Raw genomic sequence first — 27,287 nt, forward strand, 5'->3', positions numbered from 1 at the left:
ACAGGGCGCAAAAAAGCGAAAGGAAGCAAAGGACACAACCGAAGGACCCAAAGACAAAAGGCGGCAATAAACCTTCTGAGTTCCACAAAGGTGTCGCTGGAAAAAGCATATTTTGCTGTTTTCAGCCAGCCGAGCAAAAGCGTTAGGCATCCAGATAGCGGGAAATAAGACAAAAAGCCAGGTGTAGTTTTATTTTAAGAGGTGGAACTGCAAAAATGCTCTACGTTTATAGAGAAATTGGAAATAAATATATGGTTCTGTAACCAGAAAAACAAAGAAGCGTTGAAAAAGAACTAATTTGTAGTACTCACTGTAAATCTAAGTAATATATTGTGGCATACTTTTGGACACCTTTAATAATAGTGATTTATAAAATTCACTTGTTTTCTATTAGTTTTTCATAGAAATAAAAGCCCTTAAAAGTCTCATTAAAAAATTTCGAGCTTTAAATATTTTGTTCCATACTTTAAGACATGATAGTAATTTAAAAAATCGCTTTTTTTATTTATTTTTCATACAAATTTGTAAGCCCTTTGAGAGGGTATTCAAAAATGTGCGCAGCGATAAAAAATAATAAAATTTAAAATGTAAAGGACAGACTGGTCAGAAAATTCAGGGGAGTATCTGGGTGGGGAAAATGGGGAAAGTCGGAAAAGGGAAAGCCTTAGCATATTGTGTCGCTGCTCGTTTTGCGGCTTGTATGTGTGTTTGCACTTCTTTTTGGGGTTCCCTTTTTTTGGCATTTTTCCCCTTCTGGTTTTTATGATCGGACCTCTCTGGATCCCGAAAAGGGGACCCCCTCCCCGCCGCCCACGAGTGTGGCCAAATTAAATGCCGCAAGAAAAAACGATTGGGGTTTGAGTGGATTTTTACCTTTTTTAGTTGGCTCTTGTGTTCTTTCTGCTTTTTTGTGGGGTCAGCGGACGGGTGAAACAGGTGACAGCGGACAGATTGGGTTAGCTCGGAACCTTCGCTGGATGTCCATCAGGTGGGAGTTCAAATGGCAGTGAGATCACGATGACGGCAAACTGAAAACCGAAATATAGGGCTGACTTTAAGGTGACTTTCGATTTGGTTTTACGAAAGTTGAAGTCTACATTGCTTGATTTCACAAGGCCTAATAAAAACTCAAAAGCAACCATCCCCTTTAAGAAGGCTTCGAATGTTAGGAGTCTAATTTCAAAGAAGCTTAAAAATATATAGATCTGTAAATAAATATAATACGTTTAAATAAAAGATAGGGAGTGCCTTGAAAAGGTTTTTAAGGCACTTTTTCCAAAAGGTCTGAGTGATGTAATTAAGGAAACGTCCACTTTATCGCCCAGTTTTATATAGGACATAGAGTCAAGCTAGGTTTTAGTAAAAAAATTTGTGAAAAGTAGTTTTTCCCCGCTTTTTCAACCCCATAATCCCCATCATGGTAATTAGCAGGCCAGACACATTCACATTGCATATCTATAATTGCCAGATCTCGACCAAGTGCAATCATACTTAATGCAAAGTGGTCAGTAGTGCTGCCTCTTTTTTCCCTAGCTTTTTCCAAGCCCTCCCCCACTTTTCCACCCACTCGGAGGCTTTTCAATTGTGGCACTCATCTTGGGGCCCTCTATTCATTCACCTGGCTGCTGGCCTTATCACGACCTTTTGCGGCCTATTCAGAGGAGTCCCCTCCGCATTTTCCCCTTCCCCGCCTTTGATTTAGGCACGTAGGCGTGCTCAAGCGAGCGACAGTCGGGCCAACACACACACACACCGCCACCGCCACACTGAAACGTGGGCTAACACACACACGCACAGAACATATTTTAGACGGACACTTTAAGCCTTTAACCCGGGAAACAAGTGCAGACTACCCTTTTTGGGTATTTCAACTACCAAATGGTACTCATCTTGGTCCTCAAATCGCCTGGACCAGCATAAGTAAATAAAATAAAATAATAAATATTTACAATGTCTAAATTATAAGATGTCCAATACAAACTATTAAAAAAAGCCCAATAATAAACAAGTCTACATGCGCAAAATTAAATTTTAAGCATATCATAGCATACAATTGGGCGCTGGTTCGATTTTAATCGATTTGCTTGGAGAAATTAGCCCCTACATGGTAACTAGAATTTTGCACTCAGGACTCTGCACCAATTTTTCTTTTCCAAAGGTTTCCAACAAACTTTAAAGCGCCTTTTTTATGAGCCGTATTATTTTCCCAATTTGCTGTATTACCTGTGAGGCCACTCGATGCGAAAGGGTATTTGCCGCAATCAGGAAAAATGCCCGGCCTCCCCCCGGTGCTCCTGTTTTCCCCGCTCATTTCAGTCCCGGCGTGTTTAACCCTTTTGCAGGGCCGCTTTTATTGCCCCGTGCCCATGTGTGTGTGCGAATTATAAACTATTGTTTACACAAAGCGGAAGTCCTGGGCCAGCGTCCATATATGCTTCATTAAATTATGCTTTATTAGCCTTTCGGGACTTGAATATGAAGTAGCACTGCCCCCGACTCACCTCGTCAAAGCCATAAAATTCGGCGCATGCCTTGGGGCGTTCGTGGGTTAAGAAGTAGATGAAGCGGTCCGGTGGGGTTGAGGGGATGGCTAAGGGAAAATGTATGTTTTTGTCAAGTGATAAAATTTTTAGCTTACTCGAGCAGTTTAGCGAGGGGCGGAGTAAAGGGGCCAGGGATAGTGAAACCCTAAATTGAAAATTCAATTTCTTCAAATGTGTCGCCTCACCTTTGGCCATTTACGATTTGTTTCGGCCCGAATAGCCTTCAGGAAGAGGAAAACCCAAGTATCCCTCAACCCTTTTTCGTTCCCCTCGCTCTTGGCGAGCCCGAGTTTATTTAGGCCATAGTAATTGGCGTCTCTGAAATGCAAATTGATCATTTTCCGCTGGCGCACTAATTAGTCAAAGTGTCCCGCAAGGATGTGTACGTTTTGGGCTTGGGCCTGGGCCTGGGCCCGGGCACCCAAGGGTTAAATCAACACCGAACTGAGGACAATGCCGAGCTCATCGCTCATCATCAGCTGATTAGACCGGCCCTGCGACTAGATAAACACGTTCCCATCTCATTTTCTGCAACGACATCAAAAGGGGATTCTTTTTCTGCTGAGTCCGCCCCTTTTCCGATTTTCCCTTCCAATTTTCCGGCCCTGCTGCCCCCCGGTTTTTGCCTTTTCCTCCCACAGAGGTTCGCTGCGAGATCAAGGTGGAGGAGCCAGTACCTTGAGACAAGTCTCGCAGCCAATTGATTGATGTTCGGCTGGCGGGGGTGCTGGTGCTCACCTCAAGGGGAAATCTCGGAAAATATGCTAACAAAAGTGCGGGCCTCTCGAAGGCAGCCGACTGCCTTTTCTGCTAATCAAGACAGCGACGACCTTCAAAAGCCAACGAAGAGCCATCGAACATTGAGAGGGTTTCCGAAAGCGTTTGTGGAAAAAGTGCTGCCAAATTGGCTATTGCTTATTATCAATTCAATGTCAATTGCTAACCAAGATAGACGGCAAACAGCTCGTAAATGCAAGCCGAAAAGGTAGGGTGGTTGAAAAAATATCCTCCTAAGGTCCATGAAAAACAGATTCCGCACTGAGCCAAACGGGTCACTTGAATAGCCGATGGCTATTCCCCTCTTGGTGCGTTGGGTCAGCTTATCTGTGAATAGTTTAGGGGGCTCAACACTCGCATCTAAGTACTGAAGTCCTGCAGCATACGCAATGACTGTAAAGTGTACTAGCACATAAGTGCATCTCGCAATCCAACCAGTTAACTATCACTCTAGTCCCTAGCTTAGTGTTTGTATCTAGCTATTAGGAGAATTTTTTCATAGCCCTCAGAATAAATATTAAACAAATTATGCAAAAATAATTTGTGCTCGTTATAACACTGCCCTGTTTTACGGGGCTTTAATCGTTTTCAGCAGCTAACAACCTAGTCTAGCGATTGCCGATGCTTTCATTGCCTACATTTGGGGGCTGCAGAAAATTAAATGCAGCCGTTGTTTTCCTGACTGAATCGAATTGCTCTTGCGAGTTTTACGGTTAATTTCTTGATGTTTGATACCAGGCGAACAGAGTCCGCAGCAAGTGGATGGTGGGCGTTGCCATTTTCGAACTGGAAGAGATCCGTTATTTCGGTATAAGCAGACCAGAGATGGGCAACCGGTCGATCGGCGAAAGAGGCTTTACACTTCGTTGAAGTGGCACACCTCTAGCAAAGCCTTGAAAACTTAATGTTGGCCTCCTACTAATTTTCCTGTTCGCCTGGTGCTCCACATTGAAAAATCACTAGTTTACTTCAAGGTTTTGAACGGCTTCGCAACATATTTTCAGCCAAAAGCGGGATTTACAGACCCGAGACACCAGGCGAACAGAAAACATAGCAAGTGCCAGCTGGTAGCCAGAAAGTAACTTACAAAACAGTTACTTTTCAATATGGCTGCCCTTTGCTATTTCCCCTCCCCTTAAATGACCAATAGAGAGCGACCTTTACTGGAAGGAACAGTTGGTTGAGAGAAAAGTGCAGACTAGGGATGCTCAGCCATGGCGGTTTCACGAGTTCGTCGCGAGCTTGTCACGATCTTGTCACAATAAGCACGAGATTAGAGTCAAGTCCCATGTATTCTCGTAGGCCGTGACATAGGGAAGCAGTCACGAGAGCATCTCCAATTAGCTTACAATAAACTAATCAGCTGATCGTTTCGACACCTGCTACACGTTTATGTTCGCCTGGTGTCTGAAATAAGGAAACTAGAAATTTACTTGAAAAAATTGAATGGCTTCGCAACTTGTTTTCAGTCAGAATGCGGAATTTAGAAATCCGAAACACCAGGCGCACAGAAAACATAGCAAGTGACAGCTGGTAGCCAGAAGCTGACTTAAGAAGCAATATGGCTGCCCTTTCCAGATTTCCCCTCTCCTTCCTAACAACAGTTATTTAAAAACAAAGCGCAGACTAGAGGTGCTCAGCCATGGTGGTTTCACGAGTTCATCACGAGCTTGTCACGATCTTGTCACAATAAGCACGACATAAAAATGAAACCCCATGTATTTGCTTATACCGTGACAAAGGGAAGCAATCACTAGAGCATCTCTAACAAGCTTAGAATAAACTGATCAGCTGATCGTTTCGACTCCTGCTGAAAGTTTATGTTCGCCTGGTGTCTGAAATGAAGAATTAAGAAGTTTGCCTCAACAAATCGAAGGGGCTTCGCAACAATTTTTCAGTCGAAATGCTTGGTGTTTGAGTCTGAGACACCAGGCGAACAGAAAGCACAGCAAGTGGCAGCTGGTAGCCATAAGCTAGCTTAAACAGCTGTTTTTTTCAAGATGGCGGCTCCTTCCATATTTCCCCTCTCCCCGTTGACCAATAGAAAGCGATCTCCATGGGAAAGAACCGTTGCTTAAGAACAAAACGCAGACTAGAGATGCGTAAGCATAACGATTTCACAAGTTCGTCACGGGACTGTCACGACCTAGTCATGATAAGCACGACATAAGAATGAAACCCCATGTATTTGCTGATACAGTGACAAAGCGAAGCAGTCACGAGAGCATCGCAAATAAGCTTAGAATAAACCGATCAGCTGATTGTTTCGACACCTGCTAAACGTTTATGTTCGCCTGGTGTCTGAAATTAGGAATCAAGAAATTTACCCCAATAAATCCAAAGACTTCGTAACATTTTCTCAGTCAAAATGCTTGGTGTAAGAGTCTGAGACACCAGGCGAACAGAAAACACAGCAAGTGGCAGCTGGTAGCTAAAAGCTAGCTTAAACAGCTGATTTTTTCATGATGGCGGCTCCTTCCATATTTCCCCTCCCCCTGTTGACCAATAGAAAGCGATCTCCATGGGAAAGAACCGTTGCTTAAGAGCAAAACGCAGACTAGAGATGCGCAAACATGGCGGTTTCACGAGTTCGTCGCGGGACTGTCACGACCCAGTCATGATAAGCACGACATAAGAATGAAACCCCATGTATTTGCTGAGACCGTGACAAGGGGAAGAAGTCACGGGAGCATCTCTAATAAGCTTAGAATAAACCAATCAGCTGATCGCTTCGACACCTCCTGACCGTTTATGTTCGCCTGGTGTCTGAAATTAGGAATCAAGAAATGTACCCCAATAAATCCAAGGCTTCGTAACATTTTCTCAGTCGAAATGCTTGGTGCAAGAGTCTGAGACACCAGGCGCACAGAAAACACAGCACGTGGCAGCTGGTAGCCAAAAGCTAGCTTAAACAGCTGTTTTTTTTCCAGATGGCGGCCCCTTCCATATTTCCCCTCTCCCCGTTGACCAATAGAAAGCGATCTCCATGGGAAAGAACCGTTGGTTGCGAAAATAGAGCAGACGAGAGATGCGCAAGCATGGTGGTTTCACGAGTCCGTCACGAGCTTGTCACGATCTAGTCACGATAAGCACGACTTAAAAATGGATTCCCATGTACTTAATGAGACCGTGACAAGGGGAAGCAATCATGAGGGCATCTCCGATGAGCTCAGAATAAACCGATCAGCTGATCGTTTCGACACCTGCTAAACGTTTATGTTCGCCTGGTGTCTGAAATTAGGAATCAAGAATTTTACCCGTAACATTCGTAACATTTTCTCAGTCGAAATGCTTGGTGCAAGAGTCTGAGACACCAGGCGCTCAGAAAACACAGCACGTGCCAGCTGGTAGCCAAAAGCTAGCTTAAACAGCTGTTTTTTTTTCAAGATGGCGGCCCCTTCCATGTTTCCCGTCCTCCAAGAACCAATAGCAAGCGATCTCGACGGGAAAGAACCGTTGGCTCAGAACAAAGCGTAGACTAGAGATGCGCAAGCATGACGATTTCACGAGTTCGTCACGAGCTCGTCGCGGGATTGTCACGATATAGTCACGAAAGGCACAATATAAAAACGAAACCTCATGTAATTGATAAGACCGTGACAAGGGGAAGCAGTCACGATGGCATCTCCAATTAGCATAAAATAAACAGACCAGCTGAACGGTTTTACACCTGCCATACGTTTATGTTCGCCTGGTGTCTGAAATGAGCAAAACTAGATTATTGACAATTTGCTGAGTAAATAAAGAACTTTGGATTTTAAGTATTACTAAGTTAAATCGACAATTAAATTTTATTGTTAAATAATAAGCATTTAATGGATAATGTGGATAAAACATAGATGGATATATAGATAGATAGATAGATAGGTAATTCTCATCATTAAAAACGGCGAAAGCTTAAGGCCTACTAAACACTTTCCCCCCGCATACATACAGACAAAGATACATAGATAAGTAGTTAGATAGATAGATCGGTACATAGATAGGTGTAGTTTTTTTTGTGATAAGTTATTACTGGAGCTGTATTCCATCTTCCAAAATTACAGCTTAGATTTATTTCAAGCACTTCCTTCCGTTTATTTTTAAGCGTACGTCGAAGAGGGTTTTCCGGGGGTGGGAGGAGCGTTTGCTGCTCATCCAGGGTGAGTATCCGTTGGATACGCTGTCAAATAAATTTCGATAGGGGAGCACATAAAAGCCACAGGACCCGCCATATATCGCACATGTATACATGTGAATTCCTAATCGATTTGCTGGCGCGAATAAAAAAGTAACGAGAGGAGCGCCAACCGAAATCAAATTAAATGAATTATTTAATGAAACACAAAACCGGGGGGCCGTGGGCGGTGGGCGGCAGTCGAAGGGGCGGGGCAGGCGGCAAGATTACACGATTATGTGAGTTACGGTCAAGAATGTTTTATGAATGTTTATGGGCCCGTAAAATCTATTACGTCACGGCGTCGAGCGTCGGTTTATTGTCGCAGCGGTCGTAACTCAGAGGAGTCCGGGACTTGAGGACTCCAGGACTCCCGGACTCCGGGACTCCAGGACTCGCCAGGAACCTCAGTCGCTTCTCACCTAATAAAGAGCAGTCGGAGAGCAGTGCGAGTACCCTAACTTTGGGGCATCCCCTTTTAAGAATGTGATAGAAGATGGAAGTTATTGGAAAAAGTCCTTTACTCGTTGATGGTACTAACTGCGCTTCTGTTTAATTTTAAATAACAATAGGTATTTTTTCGAAGAATCCTGCAATTCTCATTGAAACAAGCTTTGTCCCTATAACTCTTCAGTCGCAGATAAAACTACTCCTGACTTTCGCATATCTTCGCCCTCAATTCTCCGAGCTCGAACTGCCCAAATCCGAATGCTTATACGAAGGGTGTACCGCCGCTACTCCGCATAACTTTGCTCCAAGTTGGGTGTATAAAATAAAGATGACTTTCATGGGCCTGCCATGCATATAAATGATAAAAATACATGCTAATGTTTGTCTAGGCCCCAACTTTCCCCGGATTTCCCCGCCCTCTCCTGGTGCCATAACCCTACGGGGGTGTGTGGGGGGAATTATATGTCCTGGGAGCCAACTAAGCAAAAGCTAATGGCAGCTTAAGTTTCAATTATTGGTAATAGGATTGCCTGGAAATCGGGACTGATTCTGCTCTTTTGGCCAAGGATTTGGGTATTCCTCTCTCCCCCCCCCCCCCCCCCCCCCCTCTCCTCTTCAAGCTAATTAAGTGGGCGTGCCGGAGGGCGGGGGGATGGTTCGCCAGCCCGCCTGTGGACACACATCAATCTCTGCCCGTTGATTGATGCGTTCTGGGAGCAGTCTTGTTTTTGAAAGCAAAAATTAAACTCCCGTGCGACTGGGTTGGAGGGTTACAGGGAGGGGGCTGCACGGGGCTTGCTGACACAAGTCCAAAAGTTTTCGGGGCCAATTCCTTCAGATTTGTCAGCTTTCTCTGGGGCTGCCCCGTTACTCTATTTTCCTTCACCCCTCTCTTCGGCAGACACGGTTTAGCCCTGACAGATGTTTTTTCCTCCCCTGCTGCACTGGCCTCCACATTCCACATTAACCCCCGAAAATGGTGCAGGCGGCGGAAAAAAGCAGACGAAGCTGCATTTAAATTTACCCTCGACCCGGGGAATTGAAAGAGCTTTTCGGTTGACGCTGCACGTTGCACATGGGGCTGCGGGGGTTAAGGGCTCTTAAGCCGGGGGCAGAGGGCAAATGCCAGAAATAATGGCTCTGCCAGCTCAAGAAAAATTGCAAGCGAAAAGTTTTTAACTACGTGCGAGGGAAAGCGGAATTTAGGTGGCCACCGAATAGGTGGTGTGTGTGTGCAGCCCGTGCCCGGCGCCAGGAATGCTTCTTCGGGCCCAGCTTTCCCGTTTTCCCCGCTTTCCCGCTTTCCCGCTCTCCCGCTCTCCCATTTTGCCATTCATTTTCCTCCCGGAAAAGCGGCTGTAATTAAAGCCGCACAGCGGGAAATGAGGATTGCCAGACCTAACAGGGTTTCTACTCGGAGGGAAATGGCGAAAAGCCACAAGGGAAGATCGCTAATGCTCTGGAATGCAAACTGTTCAATTGGCCCGTGTTCACTGTACTTGCGCACAAGTGCCCCCGAACTTTTCAATTTTCGCCAGCGCCTCATTTGTTTAGCACTTAATTCCAAGGCGCCGAGCGCTGGACCAGCCGAGTATCCCAGCTATGTTCTTGCCAACTTTGTGAATAGTTCGGCCGGCCACGCCCCCTCCTAGCCAGCCGCCCCGGGTCCCCGGGGCCAGAAACCAAACCAGAAATTCTCGAGAGAGAGGCAGCGTGGAAAGTTGAGGAACGCTGACAATTTCCTTGGCTTGTTTTATCCCCAGGAATTTGATTATGCAACAATAAATCCTTTGGTCCATTTGCTGGGTGGGGGTGGTGGGTGGTGCCTGGGTGGTGCCTGGGGTGGGCGTGGAGCGGGAAAGCACTTCGGGAAAGGGGTGGGGCGGGGCGGGGAGAAGGGTTCCGAGTGCCTTTTTGGTATTTGGGCCGGTTTCGCTCACGTGAAATTAGCATGTGAAAATATTTGTCAAAGATTTGAGCAAAATTATGCGCAGTGTTTGCCCAAACACAAACACACTTGCACTCACGCACACAGCTACTCTCATACATGGGAACATGGCAAACTTTGCAGAATTTTAATTTGAAATTTTCGACGAGTTCGGTGCGTGTGTGCATCTGTGTGTGCGGCCAGAAAGTTTGGCTGCCTGGCAAAATATTTGCCAAAAACGAAAAATTATGCAAAAAAAGGGGGAGAAGAAAGAAAGCGGAGGAAAAGCGAGGGGAAGAAGAAATTATGTGCCAACATAAACTAAAGCGAAAATCGCTTCAAAACTTGTTTGCCAAGTTGTCTATCTCTTTCCGGCCCGCAGCAGCCCTCTCCCTCACTCTCGATAAGCCATTTACATAAGCCGAAACTAAAGCCGAAATTGCACAGGATCTCTCGGGCCCCACTCGCCGGTACAGTGCGTTTCGGCCGTGTCAGGCGAAAGTAGCTGTGCCGAAGCGTGGACACTTTAACACTTGACAATGCACCTGGAGTAACGGACGTTTCTGGGGCATTCTGATTAATTTTACTAAAATCAAAGCAAATAAATATAATGGAATTATTTCTGAAGAAACGAAGCAAAACTAAACTGCCCTTGAGAATATATTTCAGAGGTGAGTTGATGTCTAGCTTGCTTATATTTTGTTTGTAAATTTTAGGATCCCACATTGACTGCTTTTAGTAGGCATAATTAATCCCACGTCGGCCTACTTTGGAAAATCGAATCGCAATGTTTGCCATTCCCTTCCTTAGATCTCCCATTTCGTGTCGTGAAAAGTTTAATTCCCCACCCGTCGTTCGGCGTTCGGTGTTCGTTGTTCGTTATCGTTGTTCAGGTCAGAAATCCGGCTGGAAATCGCCGGACTCCTGGGGATGTTTCGTTTTTCTTGTGGGCCTTGGGAGCCTGCCCAGCCAAGTGAGCAGCATAAAGTGCGCGAAGGATTAGCGAACAACAAGGGGCTGTCCCTGGGGGCGGCAGAGGCGGGGCAGCACCCCACCCCTTGCCACCCCCGACAACGCCTTTTGTGCGGACACGCGCCCAATGGCCGCTTTTAATGGCATTGAAAATGGTCGCGCCGAAGATCCCATGATGACCAAATGCCAGTGGGCGGCGGGCGGTGGGAGGTGGGCGGTTTTGCGATGCGATGGTGTCCAATTACGTCGCATAAACAATGCGTTTTTTATGGGCTGTGCGATTATGGGAGCAGCGGCAGCAGCAGAACAGCACAGCCCGAGCGCGGGATAAGATAAGCTCCAACGACGCCGCTGGCCGCGCTGACGTATACGTGATTTTTGATGCCTGCTGGCCCCGATTCCGTAATGTGTACGTACACATGCCCACAAACACAGCTGTGTGAGGGCTGGTGTCTGCGGGTGTGTGTGGGAAGGGGAGCGAACAACAAGCCGACAAGTCGGCCCCACAGGGAATAATGTCGAAGAGACCAGTCAAGCGAATACCCTGTAGATCCCCCTTTAAAATTGCATTTTTCACTTTGAATTCGGCTTAGACATTATTCGAGGGTCTTGATTTTCAGGGGTAAGTATGTTATAGTGTCAAAACTGATACCGTTTCACCTCTTGTCTGCAAACAAACCGAAAAGTCAGGAAAACTATTATTTACGGCATCGGATTTTAAGCATCGACGTAGCTCTCTTTAACTATTATTAGTTTTACAGAAGTAAATTGGAATACCAAGCAAGGATTGGCGGCCGTATGGCACCCTGTACGCCATATCTCCATCGAATATCCCCACTATTTGCGGTTATTGGCGGGCTCCACGTCATTTTTGCGTATCGATGACGTCGACACAATTTTCGTTACATTATTTCTGGCATTGTTTGGGGCCACACCCCCGCCCTGGAAAAGCCGTGGAAAACCCACCCCACACATGCATAACTGGCTTTCTTGCTGTTTCATGTTTGTTTCTTCCTTTGTGTATTTTGCTCGCCCCTCCCCTTGGCCTTTCCTTTGTCTTGCTTTATTTTCCGCCACTGCTGCAGTTTCCAGCACAAAAACACCCCCGCCCCGAACACATCGCCCCGAAAAAACGGAAAACATACCATTTCACTTTTGTTCTTTTGTCAATTGACAGTGAAAACTAACGATACGGAAAAGCAAACGCACTGTGAGTAATATTAGTTTGTAATTTGATTTTATGCTTCTGTTTTCCCCTCCCCCGCACAATTGCAGGCAATTCCGAGGAGGGCCGACGCATGGAAACGGATTCTCGTCGAGACTTGCCCGTTTCCGTTTCCTGTGTGCCAGCGAAGCCCGCCTTGGAGTCCCCGGGTGGAGGATAGAGGATGGAGGGCACTATTCGCCGATGTGCTCGGCATTAATGCACTGACAATTGCTTGGATGGCAGCGAGTGAGCCACTTAAATTAATTTAATGTTCCCACTCGCGGTTTCGAGTGCCGGAATTATGCGAATGGAGTGCCGCAGCCAAGTTTATTTATTTTGGGGCCAAGGGGATGATTATCGCCGAGATAAGTTGGTTAACTAGGCAGGGAAAACCCCGTTTATTCGTTTTCAGAAGACATGAGTCACTACTCAGTTGGATTCGTCTGGACCAATTGCTTACAAGTGTATTTAAGGACTGCCACTTTTGAATTTGATTTGCTGAAGACTGAAGACTGAAGAACTCTTCTGGCTTGAAAATACAGGAAAGCATTGTCTATAACTTTCTAACATTTTCGAATTTCTTCCATATGTTTGCAACAAAGCTATGAAAGGAAATAAACTCCCTTGAGGGCTCCTGAGGATTCCACCTTCGCGTCCCACCACTTCTGAAGCCCCAATTATATGTTTTCATTTTTCGGGACTCTTCATTCGTGTGTCACGCCCGCCGCCGCCCACCGATTCCCTTGCACTTTGCACTGACATTTGCCCGTTTTCTCGCCCGCCTGCCGGAAAGCAAAAATGGAAATGCCGGGCCGAGGGTGAGGCAAACAACTGAGGGCCACATTTCATTTCGAGTGTAATTTGCGAAGCACCCTGCCCCCTCCTTCGAGGGCCTACTGCTCCCTCCTTCCGGCCCCACCCACTCCCGGCATTGTATTATTATCGCCATCCTTGTTCTGTTGTGGCTCGAACGCTGGCCAGGATCTAGGTCGCTTTTTGAATATATTGTTTGTATCTGAGATTAGTGAGCCAGATATCAGTGGTATATGGCCGCACACACACAGTGTGCATATATCATTTGCATAGCTAGACAGAGATGGCCGATAAGTCGGTGCGGAATTTAAGCCACATTAAACGCTTCGGGTCGAATGCACTAAATAAAGGCCCATAAATTCCGGCTAATGGAAGTGCCTTCGCAGGCTGACTGACCCGCAAAACACACTGCGTATGCCCAAGTAGGCAAAGGGGAGTTTGTTAATATCGCAGGGCGAACTAGATGCCTGGAAAACACTCAGGATTATTTTTCTCGTTGCGACCCAGCCCTAGCAGGTATTTCGCCAATTCAGATCGATAGACCTTGTTGTGCGGCACATTCCCCCGAGTTTTTCCCCACATCTAAGCCGTGTGGCATGCAAATATCTCGGATCTCCTGTCAGCCTTCCGCCGAGGGGACACTCGCCCACCAAAAACAAAAGGAGGAAAACAGGGAGCAAAAAGCGAGCTAAAAAATTACCATCAATTGGGGTCAAGGGCGAGGGCAGGGGAAGTCGCTGGGAAAATAATGCAAGCCAGCGACGTATGAGCCATAGCCCTCGACACTCGCAACTCCTCCAGTCAGCCGTGACATGACACACGGACGAATAGGGTGAAAGGGGGTTTCGGGGTTCCGGGGTTCCGGGGTTCCGGGGTTCCGGGGCAGGACGACCCCGAACATGAAAGCGAATCAGGGAGGCCTCTGTGTTCCGCGACTTGGGCTAATGAAATTCCAGCTGCGGCGGACCAAAAACAAATGCGAACACAAAAGCGAAGGTTCCAGTGCCCCCCGACTCCACTCTGGATTTACTTGACGGATGTCTGTTTCATGTAGATAAAGCTGTCCCAAGCTGTTTGGCCTTCAATGTATTATGGCCATTTATGGGTTCGAAGAGGCATGCCCCAGCGCCACCTTATTACTGTATCTTGTCTTGCTCTAAATTAAAAAAAGTAAGAGTAGAAGAAAGATTTGTTAAGCTACTACAATAATAATACTAATGCCATCGACTAGGCGCCGTTTACGGGACTACCTTAAACCCGACATTCCCCCGGTTCGAGGGCATCGGTGTAAAAGAACCAATGGAAAGCAGAGCCAACATTGAGGCCTTATTGATTAAGTCCCTTGGTCGTCAGTGGCCACTTTCCCCCTTCCATTTTTCCAAACCGATCAACCCCCGACCCTGTTAAATGATTACTGCTGAAGGCGAAGTTTTGCCGCTCGCTGTGGAAAACTGCAATTGGAAAAATTGTCAACGTGACTGCAGCAGAAGACGAAAAACGCTGACAGGGGCGATGCAGCAGGGGCGCCGAAGGGGGTCCGCCTTGTTTTGCAATAATTGCCACTGCGGCGCAGCGGCAGCGACGACAATGGCAGCGATGACGTCGTCCGCGTTCGGTTTTCCATTTCCCATTTCCCAGTTACCAGTCACCATTTGCCGCTTTTCCGCTGCCGTTTCGCTTTCCATTTTTCGTTTGTTTTATTGCGGCTTCTTTTACTCAACAACAACCCAGTGGCGTCCGCCGGGTGGGCACAAGGGGCCGGGGTTCGACAGGCCTAACATTGCTCATTTATATCGAAACCCCCTGCCCGGCAGAAAACCGAACTGTAACCCCCTTTCACCGCAATTTGTGTGTGCCTGCAGTGACCCAGTAACATGGAAAACGCCGCAGTCGTTGTATCCTCTTGGTCCTGCCCCTCCCGCGGCCCAGGCCCAGTGCCCGCCCCTGGAAAACCCCTCAGCGGGGTGTCTTCCGCACAAATGCCTCCATTTGACCCACTTAAATGGCGTAATTTATGATTTTATAGTGTGAATTTTTTCTTCCTTCGTTGTGCCTTTTCAAAGTGGCGCCCCCCAGCGGCGAGGGGCTTAAGCGAGCGGGCAGGGGCGTGGGCCAGGGGCTTGAAAGAGTAATGGCTGCGTCTGAGAGGCAAAGTTTCGCTTCCAGCCTGAAGAATGTCCAAATAAATGATGGAGACGCGGACCCCGTATATAAAGCTTCCCAGATCTGTGTTTTTCGCAAACATTCGACTCGAGTTTTCCCCGAAAATACCTCCTGATTCGGAATATTTATAACTTTATATCCGATTATGTGATATTTTTCTCTACTTTTAAAATAGTATAGCTTACATTCTGTACTATTATATCATCTGAGCCATATACGTAGTACTCCTAAAAAATACCATGTAAGCCTACTTAATATTATCCTAATCCCTTCAAATGACTACTTTGAGGGTTTTATAAGTCTCTGGAATCAAAGAAGTCTGAAAACCAGTCTAACAGCATTTGTGGAAAACTAAAGCCAGGCGTTCAAATGGAATTGAGCAAGTGCCCCGGGAAAGTATTACTCATTCTCGTCCCCCTGTTTTTACACGCCTACAATGTGCTCCACCCGTGTGTCTCTCTATCATGTAAAGGGCCCTGGCACGATTTATGTTTTGTTAATTTTCTTGCCAAACTCCAGGAGTGAGTCACTATGCATGACTTATGCGGCATTAGTCGAACCGGGTTCACTGTCCATATTTGTCTTCCCGGCCCGCCAGCTTGTTTTGCTCGAGTTTTCCTGGTATCTTATTATGTAAATGGATTTTTGGCTAACATTCAACAAAAGTCTCGGGTCGCCTTTGCTGTGGGAATTTACCTGCAACGACAAGAGCGGAGAATTTATGAAGTTGTTGGCCAAAAAGATTTCACTTGCCGGGTAAGTGGGCAACAAAAAAGGGCAACAAAAAGAAATTATTTCATATTAAATGCTGACAAGTATGCAGATGCTGAGCCAGATTCAAATGTGTGGAGTAAACGTGGGCGGGCTGGGACTTCGGTGAATAATTTCATAAGCTCCGAACATCTCTGTGCGAGGGTATTTCCCAGCCTTTCAGCTCTCGGTCCCCTAAAAGCTGTGCCATTAAAATTAAACCTCCCCCAAACGAATTCAACCCCGAAGCAGCTGTCGAAGCCATTAAACTACCGCAGAGACCCGGCAAAAATATAAATCTGCAATAATTTATATAAATATACAGGGTGAGTCGGCGTGGTTGGCTATAAAAACGATTATGAAAGCCTACAGCACGGATTTAAGCTACATCACGGAGGGAGTCCCCTTCTGGTTTCGCAAAACTAGCGGGGAACTTAGGACCTCGGCAAGAACAAATGTATACTTTTAATCGCAGAGTTGCAAGTTCTGATCGACTTCCCAACGAGTGGGCCGCCTTGTATGCCATAAATTGTAAAATGAATTAATGGCGCTCGAGATTCAAATGGCCTTAGACATTCTGCAGCGTCCTCCCCCGCCCTCTGCCGCTCTTCCACCCCCAGCGACATTGCGGCGCTCAGAAGGGGTGGTGGGCGGCTGGTGGAAAAGCCGAGGGGCAATCCCGGTTGAAATGAAATCAATTGAATTAATTATTGGCGCTTAATTGATTGAAACGAAGCGAGAGTTCTCCCTGCCTCTGCGCCTTCCCGTGCTTTTGGTGTCCCACTGACAGGGCTTAACAAGCCCCACTTTTCGACTTTTCCACTTTTCCCGCATTTCCCCTCGACAAATTCCTGCTCGCGCCCATTGTTGTTGCCAAATAGAGCACATTTTGATCCATTTCGTGTACTGTGGAAACGCACGAAAATAAAGTTCGTCTTCTGTTACCAACATTCGAAATACCCTGTCCTCACATTTTACTTCGAAGTGCGAGCAAAAGAGGTTCTTGTCTTTGGTGAAGATTAAACAAATTGTATAATATATCAAGAGATATAAAAAAATATTGAAGTACTATAAGTGTTTGGGATATGGGTAATATGGATATATTAAAGTACACAATAGGGCCTGCGGCTTGGCAGAGCAAAAACTCAACCCTCAACCTAGCGCAAGCCCCTGAAAGGCCACTCAAAAACCCCTCACCCCGGACCAAAATCCACCGAACTCTCCCACCTGCCACTCTGGACTTGTTTGCATTTTTTGGCCAATTCTGTTGTTGATTTTGTCTTAAATGCTTTTCATTAGAATGCAATTTTCCCCATTATCCACCTGTCACCCACGCCCTCTCGCTCGCACTCCGGCCGGCTCTTTCGCACCCTCCTTTATGAGATTTGTATGAATAAAATGCAAGCCATTAACAGCTTGCGGATAAAAGGGGAGGGGATTTCGGAGGTGGGTAAACTGAATTTAAATCTCAAATTTGTTGATTTGTGAGCTCCAACCGGGCGGTCGAGTGGGAGGATGAATGCTATTCACAGCCCGAGCCTGAGTAAATGCGAAAATATATACCTGCATGAAAAGAGGGGAAATGAAGAAGGTCCTCGGCCCCAGTTCATTTATGCATTCAGTTCACAGCAATTTGTGAATGGCTCTAGGTGTTTATGCAATTTATAAATGGTACATGGCCTTAATTAAATGGCGAGCTCTATTGGATGGCAAAAATATCGAAACAATACCTTTTAAAGCGCATGCAAACGGCTATTTGATGACTTAAATGTGGGCTTCTGTTGTAAAAAATTACAATAACGTTTTGGCTACAGGAACCATTAAGTTTTGGTGGTCATTGCTGCCGACTCAATTACTCATTTCGATTTGGGTTTATGGATTTCCGCCCCGCTTTTCCTGCGCCCACTTTCCCCTACTTTCCTTTGCGCCGTTTCAGAGACCTCTCCGCGCCCTTCCCGGTTGTAGCGTGTTCGTTTGTGTGCCAACTGTTTTAGGTCGCCATGCTAAATGTTTGCAATTGCACAACAACGGCAGAGACCAAAGAGAAGTCCCCGTTTCCCTTCCACCCCTCCCAGGCCCCTTCCGAGGGTTCATCTTGTTCCGTGCCACGCTCATTCGTTCGTTCGCTCATTCGAAATGTGCCAAATGGCAACGTGGCAAACAAGCGCCACAGACAAGGCAACCGACACTAAGCCCCACACCGAGCCGCCCAAAAGCCCACGAAACCCCCCGAGAGCAGACCGAGAACCACCCGGAACCCACTCCTCTTCCCTTCCAACTATCAACCGTCATTCAGTCAAGCGGTTGGCGCAGTGTTGCATACTTTCCGGCACTGCTACACTGCGAGACAAGGAGCAGTAATAATGGACTGCTAGAGAGCACTTGGAAAAGAAAAGCAATCACATTTTAAATTGCAAGCATTCCACATTGATCAGCGGCTATTAGTCTTGCGTAAAGGTGATTAACAGCATGCCACATTTTTTTAATGGTGGCCAAAAGTATGCTACAGTATAGAGCAGTATCCTTTGTGGTGTTTAAAAGATATGGTTTAATCGAGTTCTGGAATACGGGAAATGTACTAGACTGCATTCAGCCAGGAGCTGCATCTCAGTTTGGCGTTCTTTTTCCTGAGGGCCTTTGCGCCCCCCGTTTCTGGCAGTGCAGCGCCTAAATGGGCCGCTGGCTCAGCCGCATTCGTCTCAGCCGCTTCTTGACTGACTGGCGGCTTTTGGCCAGCGCACGTTGACCTTATTTGCATGCGGCGCGACTCGGCGCGAATCAATTCTCGGCAGGATGGTAGCCACCCACCGGCAAACCCACCCACCCATCCACCCATCCACCCCCTCCCCGCTCTGCCAAAAGTCCCCCACGATTGCGGTTGGTTCCGCAAAAAAGGGGCCGATGGATGTTGGGTGACCAACAAATTGAAACGAATTCTCGTATTGGAGTTCGGATTGCAATTGAGATTGGTGGCACTGCATTGTGGGCTACGTACACTGCAAAAAACGGAGTGCCCCAGGTGAACTTAACATAAAATATCAGTACTTTCTAAAATATAATAGACATTTTTATAGATGGTAAATGCTAGCCAAATAGTACAGAAAAAGAGAAAAAGCTATTAAGTTAATACAAAATTTAACGCAAATATAGAGTGGAAAAATAACAATAAAACCGATCCTATGAGTGACCGATTTATATTTGCCAGATCAAGTAGCCCCGCTGTTTCTGCAGTGTGGGATGTGGAAAATCCTGGGAAATTGGGTGGTGCAGGCTTTTATTGCGCCGAAAGTTTTCTCTGTGCGCTCTGTTTTGTTGATTATTGTTGGCGGTGGCCGCGCGTTGATTTAATGCAAAAAGCCGTCTGCAGCGACTGCGACGGCGACTGCGACTGCGCCGCCAAGTTGCCATTAAACCATTGCAACAGCAGCGGCAGAAGAAGCGGCAGCAGAGGCAAAAAGAAAATGTTAAAAGGCGCTTCTAAGTAAATAACTGGGTTTATGGGTCGATTGGGTGCACCAAATCGTGAGCAGCAAAAGGAGAAGCAATGGAAAACTGTGGAAAGCCAGGGGCGCCGGGGGGGCTGGAAAAGCGGTTGCCGAGTGCGCAGCAAGCGATAGAGGAGATATTGCCGGGGAAACAGTCGGCCAGAGAAATAGAGAGCCCGGCAACAATCGATTGAGCCGCGGAATGGGAATACAAATTGATGAATAAATTCGCGAGCGGTTCTCCACTCCCCACTTGAATTTAGGGACGGTAAGTCCTTGGGCTGTGAGGGAAAGTGCTGCAAATGAGATGTAATAGTTTGTTTTACTTGGCTTGCAAAAATCAGAAAAAGGTTTAATTAGGCAGAATAAAAATAGGCGACCTATTTTGAATAAGAAATAAATTGAAATAAATGCAAACAATGACTGATTTTTATGAGAAACAGATAATAGTTTGAGCAGTTTTTCATAAAAATAGGATAGAAATCTATTAAAATGTAAAATAATGTCCAGAAAAATATAATGCACAAAAAATATATTCGATAAAACTGGAGAGATTACACCTTTCACCACAGCTTAAAATGAAAAAAACCCGTGGATTCCACCTTCTTCAATTTTTCGCCAGCACGCGGCATTTTCCCTTTGACTATCCCCAAATCGAACTCCAGCCCACCCCAGGACCCGTGGAATGCCGTCCATCTGCAGATGAGATTTCAAAAATAAATTGCGTACAATTTGCAATGGCATTTGCGAGCATATGTGGGTGAGTTTGTGCTCGAAATGGAATTAGTAATGAAGTTTTGCCAATGCTTTATATGGGCCAGCTGCTCCCACCACCCGTACCCCGCGCTGCCTTAACCCATGGCAGCCGGGACCGTGTAATTGCGTTTGGCCGCGCTCCTCTGATTTCTCTGATTTCCGAGTGGCTCGCGATTCGATGTGTTTGTGTGCGATTCGAAGTGCATTTTCAAGTTGAAATGGAATGCCAAGAGGGTTTCCACAGCCCCTGAGCCCGGGGCCCCTTGGCCCCCCGGCACCCCCTGCAAATGGAAAATAAAACATTTCATTTAACAGCGTGAAGGTACAAAAAAGGCAATAAATGTTAACTCCGACAACCGCACAATGCCGATATTTGTGCGAATTCATACACATACATGCAGGCGAATGTATACCTTTGAGGCGGAATGGGGAAATGCGGAAATGGGGAATGGCTGGCAAATTAAATTCAATTTATTGGGCTCGCTCGCTGCGCAGAACTTCAGCTAATTGCATCAAATTGGAAATGGAAATTGAATGCAAGGCGAAACAAACTCGAAATTAAATTCCAAACGGGTTAATTGCAAGGGATATTCCGCATATTTATGAAAGCCTTTATTAAGTCGGCTTTCGTTGGTTTTCCCTTTTACAGGGTGCAAAACAATTAAAGCGAATGGGAGTAACCAGAACTATTCTAGTGATAAACAAGGGAAGCCCACTCTTTTCCCTGGTTTGTCACGCTTTTATTGACTGTGTTATGAATTAATGAAACATTTTGCTCAATTTGAAGGCAGGGAGCAGGGATCCAAATTAAAACTTCACCCACCCGAGTTGGCTTAATTTCGCGAATTTCATTTTGTTGCGACTTTGTCCATAAAACCAAGTTCAAATTGCGCGAAAATGCCAGCTGCAGAGGCGAAGAAGGGGAGGGGTGGGCATGACCCGCTGCACTAATGTCACACACTCAAGCACACACACACACATGCTCAAGGGCCCGCACACACAGGAGGGTGCACACTGGGAGAAAAGGGTAAAGGCAGTCTGCGGACTTGGCAAGTGCAAACAAACATAGTTGAAGCTGGCTCCGTGCACTTAGGAAAATCTATTAGTTGATACAGAATCAGTAAAGAAAAGGTAAATTATTAATTTAAAATCAGTACATTACAACATTTTCAAAAACAGAATTAATAAAATAAAATAAATAAACAATTAACAAAAAACACGAAAATTAAGAGAAATGTTCTAAGCTTTTGCCCTGCGGTTTTCTTCCAGTGCACGTGTGTATCTGTGTGCAAATGTAAAGCATAAGATAGACAATTACACTTTTGCCACTGCAAGAGTGAGAGCGCGCTAGGCAGCCAGAAAGGGAGGGGGCATTTAGATAAACGCCAAAAGGTAAATGAACTTTATCAACCGAACAAGAAGCGAGGTGCGCACCCACACAGACACAGATGCAGATGCAGATACAGATGCAATTGCACCTGCCGCTGTGTGCGTGCCCGTCGGTGTGCCCTCCCTTTTGGCTGTGAAATTGAAATGCTGCGCCTGCACATATATTTATTAAATTAAACTAAAGAACACCCTCTATTCGCAAAACATCATTAAAAACTAGTGAATAATACTCCCCAAATGTGTGCAATCTTAGCAGGGCATTATATGGGGTAGAAAGGGGTTTTTTAACATGTAAAGTCTTTAAAAGGGACGGAGTAGGTGTGAAATATATAAAGATAAAATGAATATTACCAATTGCCTCACAATTATTCTAGTAAAAGTGGAATAACAACAAAGAGTGGCCTGTGTAATCCAATTAAATTGTTTAGCGAATGAAAACCTCAAAAGTTTGTACTTGACTCTCCCTATTTCTCCACCGACATTTTCCCCAATTTAATGCCGCTTATTGGACATGCACCCTTGAGCAAATTTAATTCCTGCCCAACCAACGACCCGAATTGCAGGACAAATAACATTTATAAATACATACACAATTTAGTTACCTCTGATGACATTTACCATTTTTATCGTGCCAAATACCTTTTGCCACATTCAATTTAACATTTTCAGCAGCCAGCAAAAATGTCAGCAGGAGTGGAAAATCTAGAAAAACTCTGCTGAAACGCCGGGGCTAAATGGAATGGTAGGAAAACATGGGGCGAGTGTGCAGAAGACAAACAATGTGAAATGCAGAAGGAGCTGAAACAGATTTTCCGACTGCAGTAATAAATGATAAACAAGTGCAAGCTGGCCAAGTGGGCGTGGCAGTGGGGCGGGGCCGGGGCGGCGGCGCTGGCTTTCCCATTTCCCAGCTCAGTTGCTAGGCTGATATTGAAAACTGCAGCCTGCAAAGCTAAGCAAATGTTGCCCTGCGTGAGTATGTGTCTTTTCACACTCTTGCATTATTTATGCAGACTGTGTGTCTGTGTGTGGGCCACGTACGTGCCTCGAACTGCAGCGACAGCTGCTCCTGTTCCAGGAGTCAGCACCCAGCACCCAGCACCCAGCACCCAGCACCCGGGATCCTCCAGGCAGCCTCCTCGCCTGGACCCTGTGTGCGCATATATATTTATTCCATGTACATATTGTAAGTGCCCCATGCCTCGTGTCAAACTTCTAATTAACCTCGTAATTCATGCAGCCCGCCTGGCGCAGGGGCAGCCCCTCCAGGATGCAGGACCCGGGACAAAGGGCGACTGCTGGCGTTTATTGTCCTGCTCCTGTTCCTGCGAGTGGCGGAGCACTGGAGCTCTGGAGGAACGTGGCCCGGCAAGTGACCCAGAAATAACCAGTTGCCAGCATTTAAATGCCAATATTTGATGGGCCTCACAGCAATGTAATGGCTTTCCCAAACAGGCTCACGGAACTATAGTTAATCAATTGCTAATGTTTTTAGAATATATGATTTCAAGCCAATCAATATCGGTGATTGGTTTGGTGCGGCTCTTGTTTTTGTTTTGATTGTGAAAGGTATCTCGTAGGGATATATAAATAATCGTGTAAAATTAACAGTTAACCGTTAAAAATCGTATTTTATTCTAAGGTTTTCTATATTTTTTCGTCCTAAATTAAAGAGTTAGAACTTACACTTAGACTTAAACGCAAATTACAGTGTGTGTAAGTTAAATATTATTTTGTATTTGCCCCGCCCATGTTAAATAATAGTCCACGGCGCACCGAATTAAATTAGGTATTTATTTGCATTATCTTTTGTTTGCACACCCAATCAGTAATGGAAATCGCTGGCCCAATATTAGCTTAAACAAAAATATTTAACAATTTAAAACAAGGCCCTCCGCCAAGGGCCGCCCCAAAAGGTAGGCAACACTTTCGGGCGAATTTGCGCCCTGTTTCTGTCAATGCAAATTGAAATTACATTATTTAATTGGTTGGTTGGCCTGTTCAAACGAAAAACAACAAACCATGAAAACAAATAAACATAAATCGAATGCCATTGTATGATTAATTGTTGAGGGCCGGCAAGACAGGCGAACAAATTACAATTTGTACAACAATTATAGCCGAATGTTGTGCCAGTTAAGTTGGCAAATAAACAAACTAACGAGCAAACGAATATACAAATTAAGCGGATATAATAATTAAGGCCGGGCAGTCGGAGTGGTGAATAATAAGTGTTTCAAAGTTCCCAGCGCGGCGCAAACTTCTCCGACAGACTGCAATCAAATGTTCAATTGCCACTTATTTTGCGGCTGGCCAGGGACAGCATCAGACCACAGCACTTAATTCCCCAAGTCAAGAAGGGCGGACAAAAAACCCAAAAGAATAAATAAAAATGGGGGAAAAACCGGGGAAATATTGGGAAAAATGCAGAGAAAGGCAGCGAACAAAGGGAGACACAAAGTCGTTATTGTCTTAGTTTTATTAAAATGCGTTCTTTTTATCCCTTTTTGTGTGGAAAAGCAACTTTCGCAGGCAAAAACTTGTCAAAGGCAGCGGCAACGGCCAAAAATGGAACTCTGGCAACAGCCATTTCTGCCAATTTGTGTGCAATTTAAAGTGTCCGAAGGGGGACCCTGTGTTACATAGCACACAAGGAAAGTTGCCAACTATTTCGCAGGCTGCGGCCGGGGGTCAGGGGCGCCGAAAACTTGGCAGACACGGACACAGATGAGCAGACCGCAATGGAACTGACCGCGGGGCTGCACTGCCCAAAAAGAGGGAGATTTCACGTCGGAATAGGCAGCCCAGCTGGTAAAATTACCAGTGTTCCGAAATGCGTTTCAAATGTAATCTAAGGTGCCCCAGCGTATGCAGTGAAGAAAATAGTAGTCACTCTGAAGGTGCCTTAAAGTAGTCGTCATTCTACACGAACTAATTGATTTTAATTGGACTACGCCCTCTCCCATTTTTAACTATACCTTTAATATACATCCTATTTCAATAAAGTATCTATAATACCCTTATTCGTAAAAATACACCTATTACTGGCCTGTTAAATCGCATAAAGCCCTGTTTCCAACTCAAGTTGAGGTACTGATCAATAATGACTCAAGGAACACAACATTCTAAGCAACATTTTTTCTCGGTGCTGGGATGCTTTGGCCATAAAGCGTTCAGCGTCCTCTGAAGGGGGTGGGTGAAGTGGGGTGGCTTTTAGGGGTTAACACTGCTGCATTAACGCTGACCGAAAAATCTCTGCAGCTGAAGTTAAGCTTACAATTTTTTGCAACCAAAAAATAGTAGGAAAAAATATTTCGCGGACAAAGGAACCAAAATAACCCCTCCGCCTCACTGCCCCTCGCTGCCCCTCTGCCCAGCCCATGTTGTTGCAACAATAACGGTACATTACAAGTGGCAGGCGAGAGCATCGAGTTAGTTAGTTGCCCCCGATACCCGATCCAGCGCCCCAGCCCGCAACTTCTGCGGTCTTGTTAGTCTGGGCTGGCAAGTTGGTTAAAAAGTTGTTGATGCAGTTACACCTCCCTCGGCCCGCCACGCCCCTCTTTGCGACGACATTTGTGCTAATGGCTGCCAACGACCTGGACACCAAAAGCCCCAAAAACCCCTCTCGCTCGACGCCCGCCCCCACTTTCCGACTTTGCCGCATGGCAAACATGTTGCATACTCTGCGGCGTAAGCGAAAAATTCAGGCGAACAGCTTTTTGGCCAAGCAAACACACAGTGGGTTAAGTGGGCGAGTTTGCCACAACATTTGTGTTCGAGAATAATTAAATTAAGCTGTCAGACTGGTCGAGAGCATTACGCAAAATTATAGTAGGTAGCTGCACTTTTGCCTGCCGGGAAGTTTGTGCTCAAAGAGCTGATTTCAGGGCATTTCCAAACTGTTTGTCTCCAGTCTCATTAAAACTGAATAGCTGGTTGAGCCAAACTTTGTTTTAATTACACTAAATTAACTGCAGTTTTACACTAGTTTTTGAGTAGCTGAAAGCGTCATAGCTGACAGTAACGACAATCTATCAATTAATGGGAAATATGAACTGGCATAGGTGTGGCCAAAGACTTTGGTACTTTCATTTTTGCACTGATTTCATTTTATGAGTAATTCATGAATTAAATTACCCAAAGGTAGTTTCGTTTTCAGTCTCTAAAAAGTAATTGTTGCTGCTTTATTTCCGACACTGGCTTAATTTTGGGTTTCATTTAAAATGAATACAAAGTTTCGTTTGGAAAAATTTGTTAAACAATATCAAGATGAGGCAAACAATTTAGAAAATTGCAGGTGAATAAAATGGAAATAAAAGCACGATTTTACTGGGATTGATATGCGACTTCTGCGGGATCTCTAGTGGAATTGTCAGGGCAACCTTCAGAGCACTCTTCAGAGCAATATTCAGTGGGTTCCTCAGTGGGTTCTTCAATGGGTTCTTCAGCCTTCTCCAAGGCAAGCTCCTCCTTAAATGTCTCCTCACTTGGCAACACCTCAATGTCGGCGATCACCTCTATTTCCACTGTGGCCTGCTCCTCATTTGGCACCATGGGATCGTCCTTCTTGGATTGCAGAGAACTGGGGGCCACCACCGCCTCATCCTCGTGTATGGTGAGCTGCAGCTCGATGTCCTGCGTGTAGTCCCCGGTGTACTCCTTCATCTCGCGGTGGGTGAACCGCATGTAGAGCGGGCTGTCGGAGAGCAGGTCGCACTTCTCGATGGTTTCCGAGTCGGAGCAGGTGTGGATAACCTGGCGGCGGGGTGCTCCCGGAAGACCGGCTCCCGTCGACACGGCCACCTGCAGGGGCGGCTGGGCCTGGGGACAGAGCAGCCAGAGGACGTAGAGATGAGTGATCCGAGGACCGCCGGGCATGGAGTCCCAGGAGGTCTTCCACAGCATTACGAGGACGGGCAGACGGCACTCCCAGTCGGTGTAGATCCTGGGCAGATTGGAGTTGAGAGCCACCTGCCTGCCGCTCTCGTAGATCAGCAGACCCACGCACTGGCTCTTGACCCGAGATTCCGGCAGGGATTTGCCCATGAGCTTTAGGCCCCTGGCCTCGCCCACCTTCATTTCCACGCTGATCACATCCTCGTGCGACATGAGGCAGTGGCTCAGGAGATTGCCGGGATTGACCACCACCTCGCAGTTGCCGAGGGGACAGGCGAAGGCCAGTTTCTGTAGGCGCCAGTACTTTTGCACCCCGGCGGCCGTGTTCCTCTGTCGCTCGTAGCGCACTTCCGGCGAACTGCTGCTCTCCGCGGCGGAAACGGAAACGGTCTCTGCCCCGCCGCGCATCGGCACACTTCCGCCCGCCGGAAGCGAGAGCTGGCAGTCCATGTACAGCCGCCTGGCCCGATCGGGCAGGAAATTGAGGCGGGTTATGCAGATCTCGACCTCCTCGTCGGTGGCATTCCCGTCGTTCTCGCTCTCATGGTGCCGCCGACCGGCGACTTCAAGTGCCCCCGAGGAGGTGTCCAACGAGTACTCCGATTGGGCGTAGCCCAGGATGGCCGACATTCCGATTCCGATCTCCGATCCGCTGGTCATGCCCTTGAACCGCGACGCCCCCGACGTCGATGGTCGCTCGCCCTCGCCCTCGTCGCTCTCCATTTCGGAAAATACGATTTCTTCTTTTGGAAAATTTACTCTAAACTGGGGACTTTCGGGAAATTTTTTTGCGATTAGTGCGAGTCGAAGTGTTTACCCTCAAAATCAAATGATACTGGTACGCCTCAAGTTCTCCTTACTGATTTATAGTTCAAGGGTTTCTTACTGGTTTACTGGACGAGTGAATTGAAAGAACTGGGATTGAGAAAATATTCCCTTTGATGTATACTTCACGGATACCTTACTTTACAAAAGTTTTCTAAAATTAATTTATATGTAA

At 46.3% G+C, this 27,287-nt stretch overlaps 2 protein-coding genes and 1 long non-coding RNA gene across 5 annotated transcripts in view; 1 reads left to right on the forward strand and 2 right to left on the reverse strand.

Annotated features, from left to right (window-relative positions):
- The window catches only part of LOC108027540 (innexin shaking-B), a 153,982-nt gene that overhangs the window by 70,068 nt on the left and 56,627 nt on the right, over positions 1-27,287 (reverse strand). The gene's annotated exons all lie outside the window — the stretch shown is intronic.
- LOC127012520 (uncharacterized) lies at positions 11,998-12,601 on the forward strand. The gene is made up of 2 exons (XR_007766024.1): positions 11,998-12,035; positions 12,101-12,601. It is a non-coding gene; the product is annotated as an uncharacterized LOC127012520 (long non-coding RNA).
- Positions 25,562-27,179, reverse strand: LOC108027538 (uncharacterized). The gene is made up of 2 exons (XM_050890638.1): positions 27,148-27,179; positions 25,562-27,059 (listed from the first exon to the last, which is right to left on the reverse strand). The coding sequence occupies exon 2, from the start codon at positions 27,008-27,010 to the stop codon at positions 25,718-25,720; it is 1,293 nt and encodes a 430-aa protein (XP_050746595.1). The 5' UTR covers positions 27,011-27,059; positions 27,148-27,179; the 3' UTR covers positions 25,562-25,717.

Source organism: Drosophila biarmipes, chromosome X, assembly GCF_025231255.1.
Source record: "Drosophila biarmipes strain raj3 chromosome X, RU_DBia_V1.1, whole genome shotgun sequence".
NCBI lineage: Eukaryota > Metazoa > Arthropoda > Insecta > Diptera > Drosophilidae > Drosophila > Drosophila biarmipes.

Bases quoted from the DNA above. Each gene is read 5' to 3' on its own strand.
- LOC108027538 (XM_050890638.1), bottom strand. From the start codon at position 27,010: ATGGAGAGCGACGAGGGCGAGGGCGAGCGACCATCGACGTCGGGGGCG.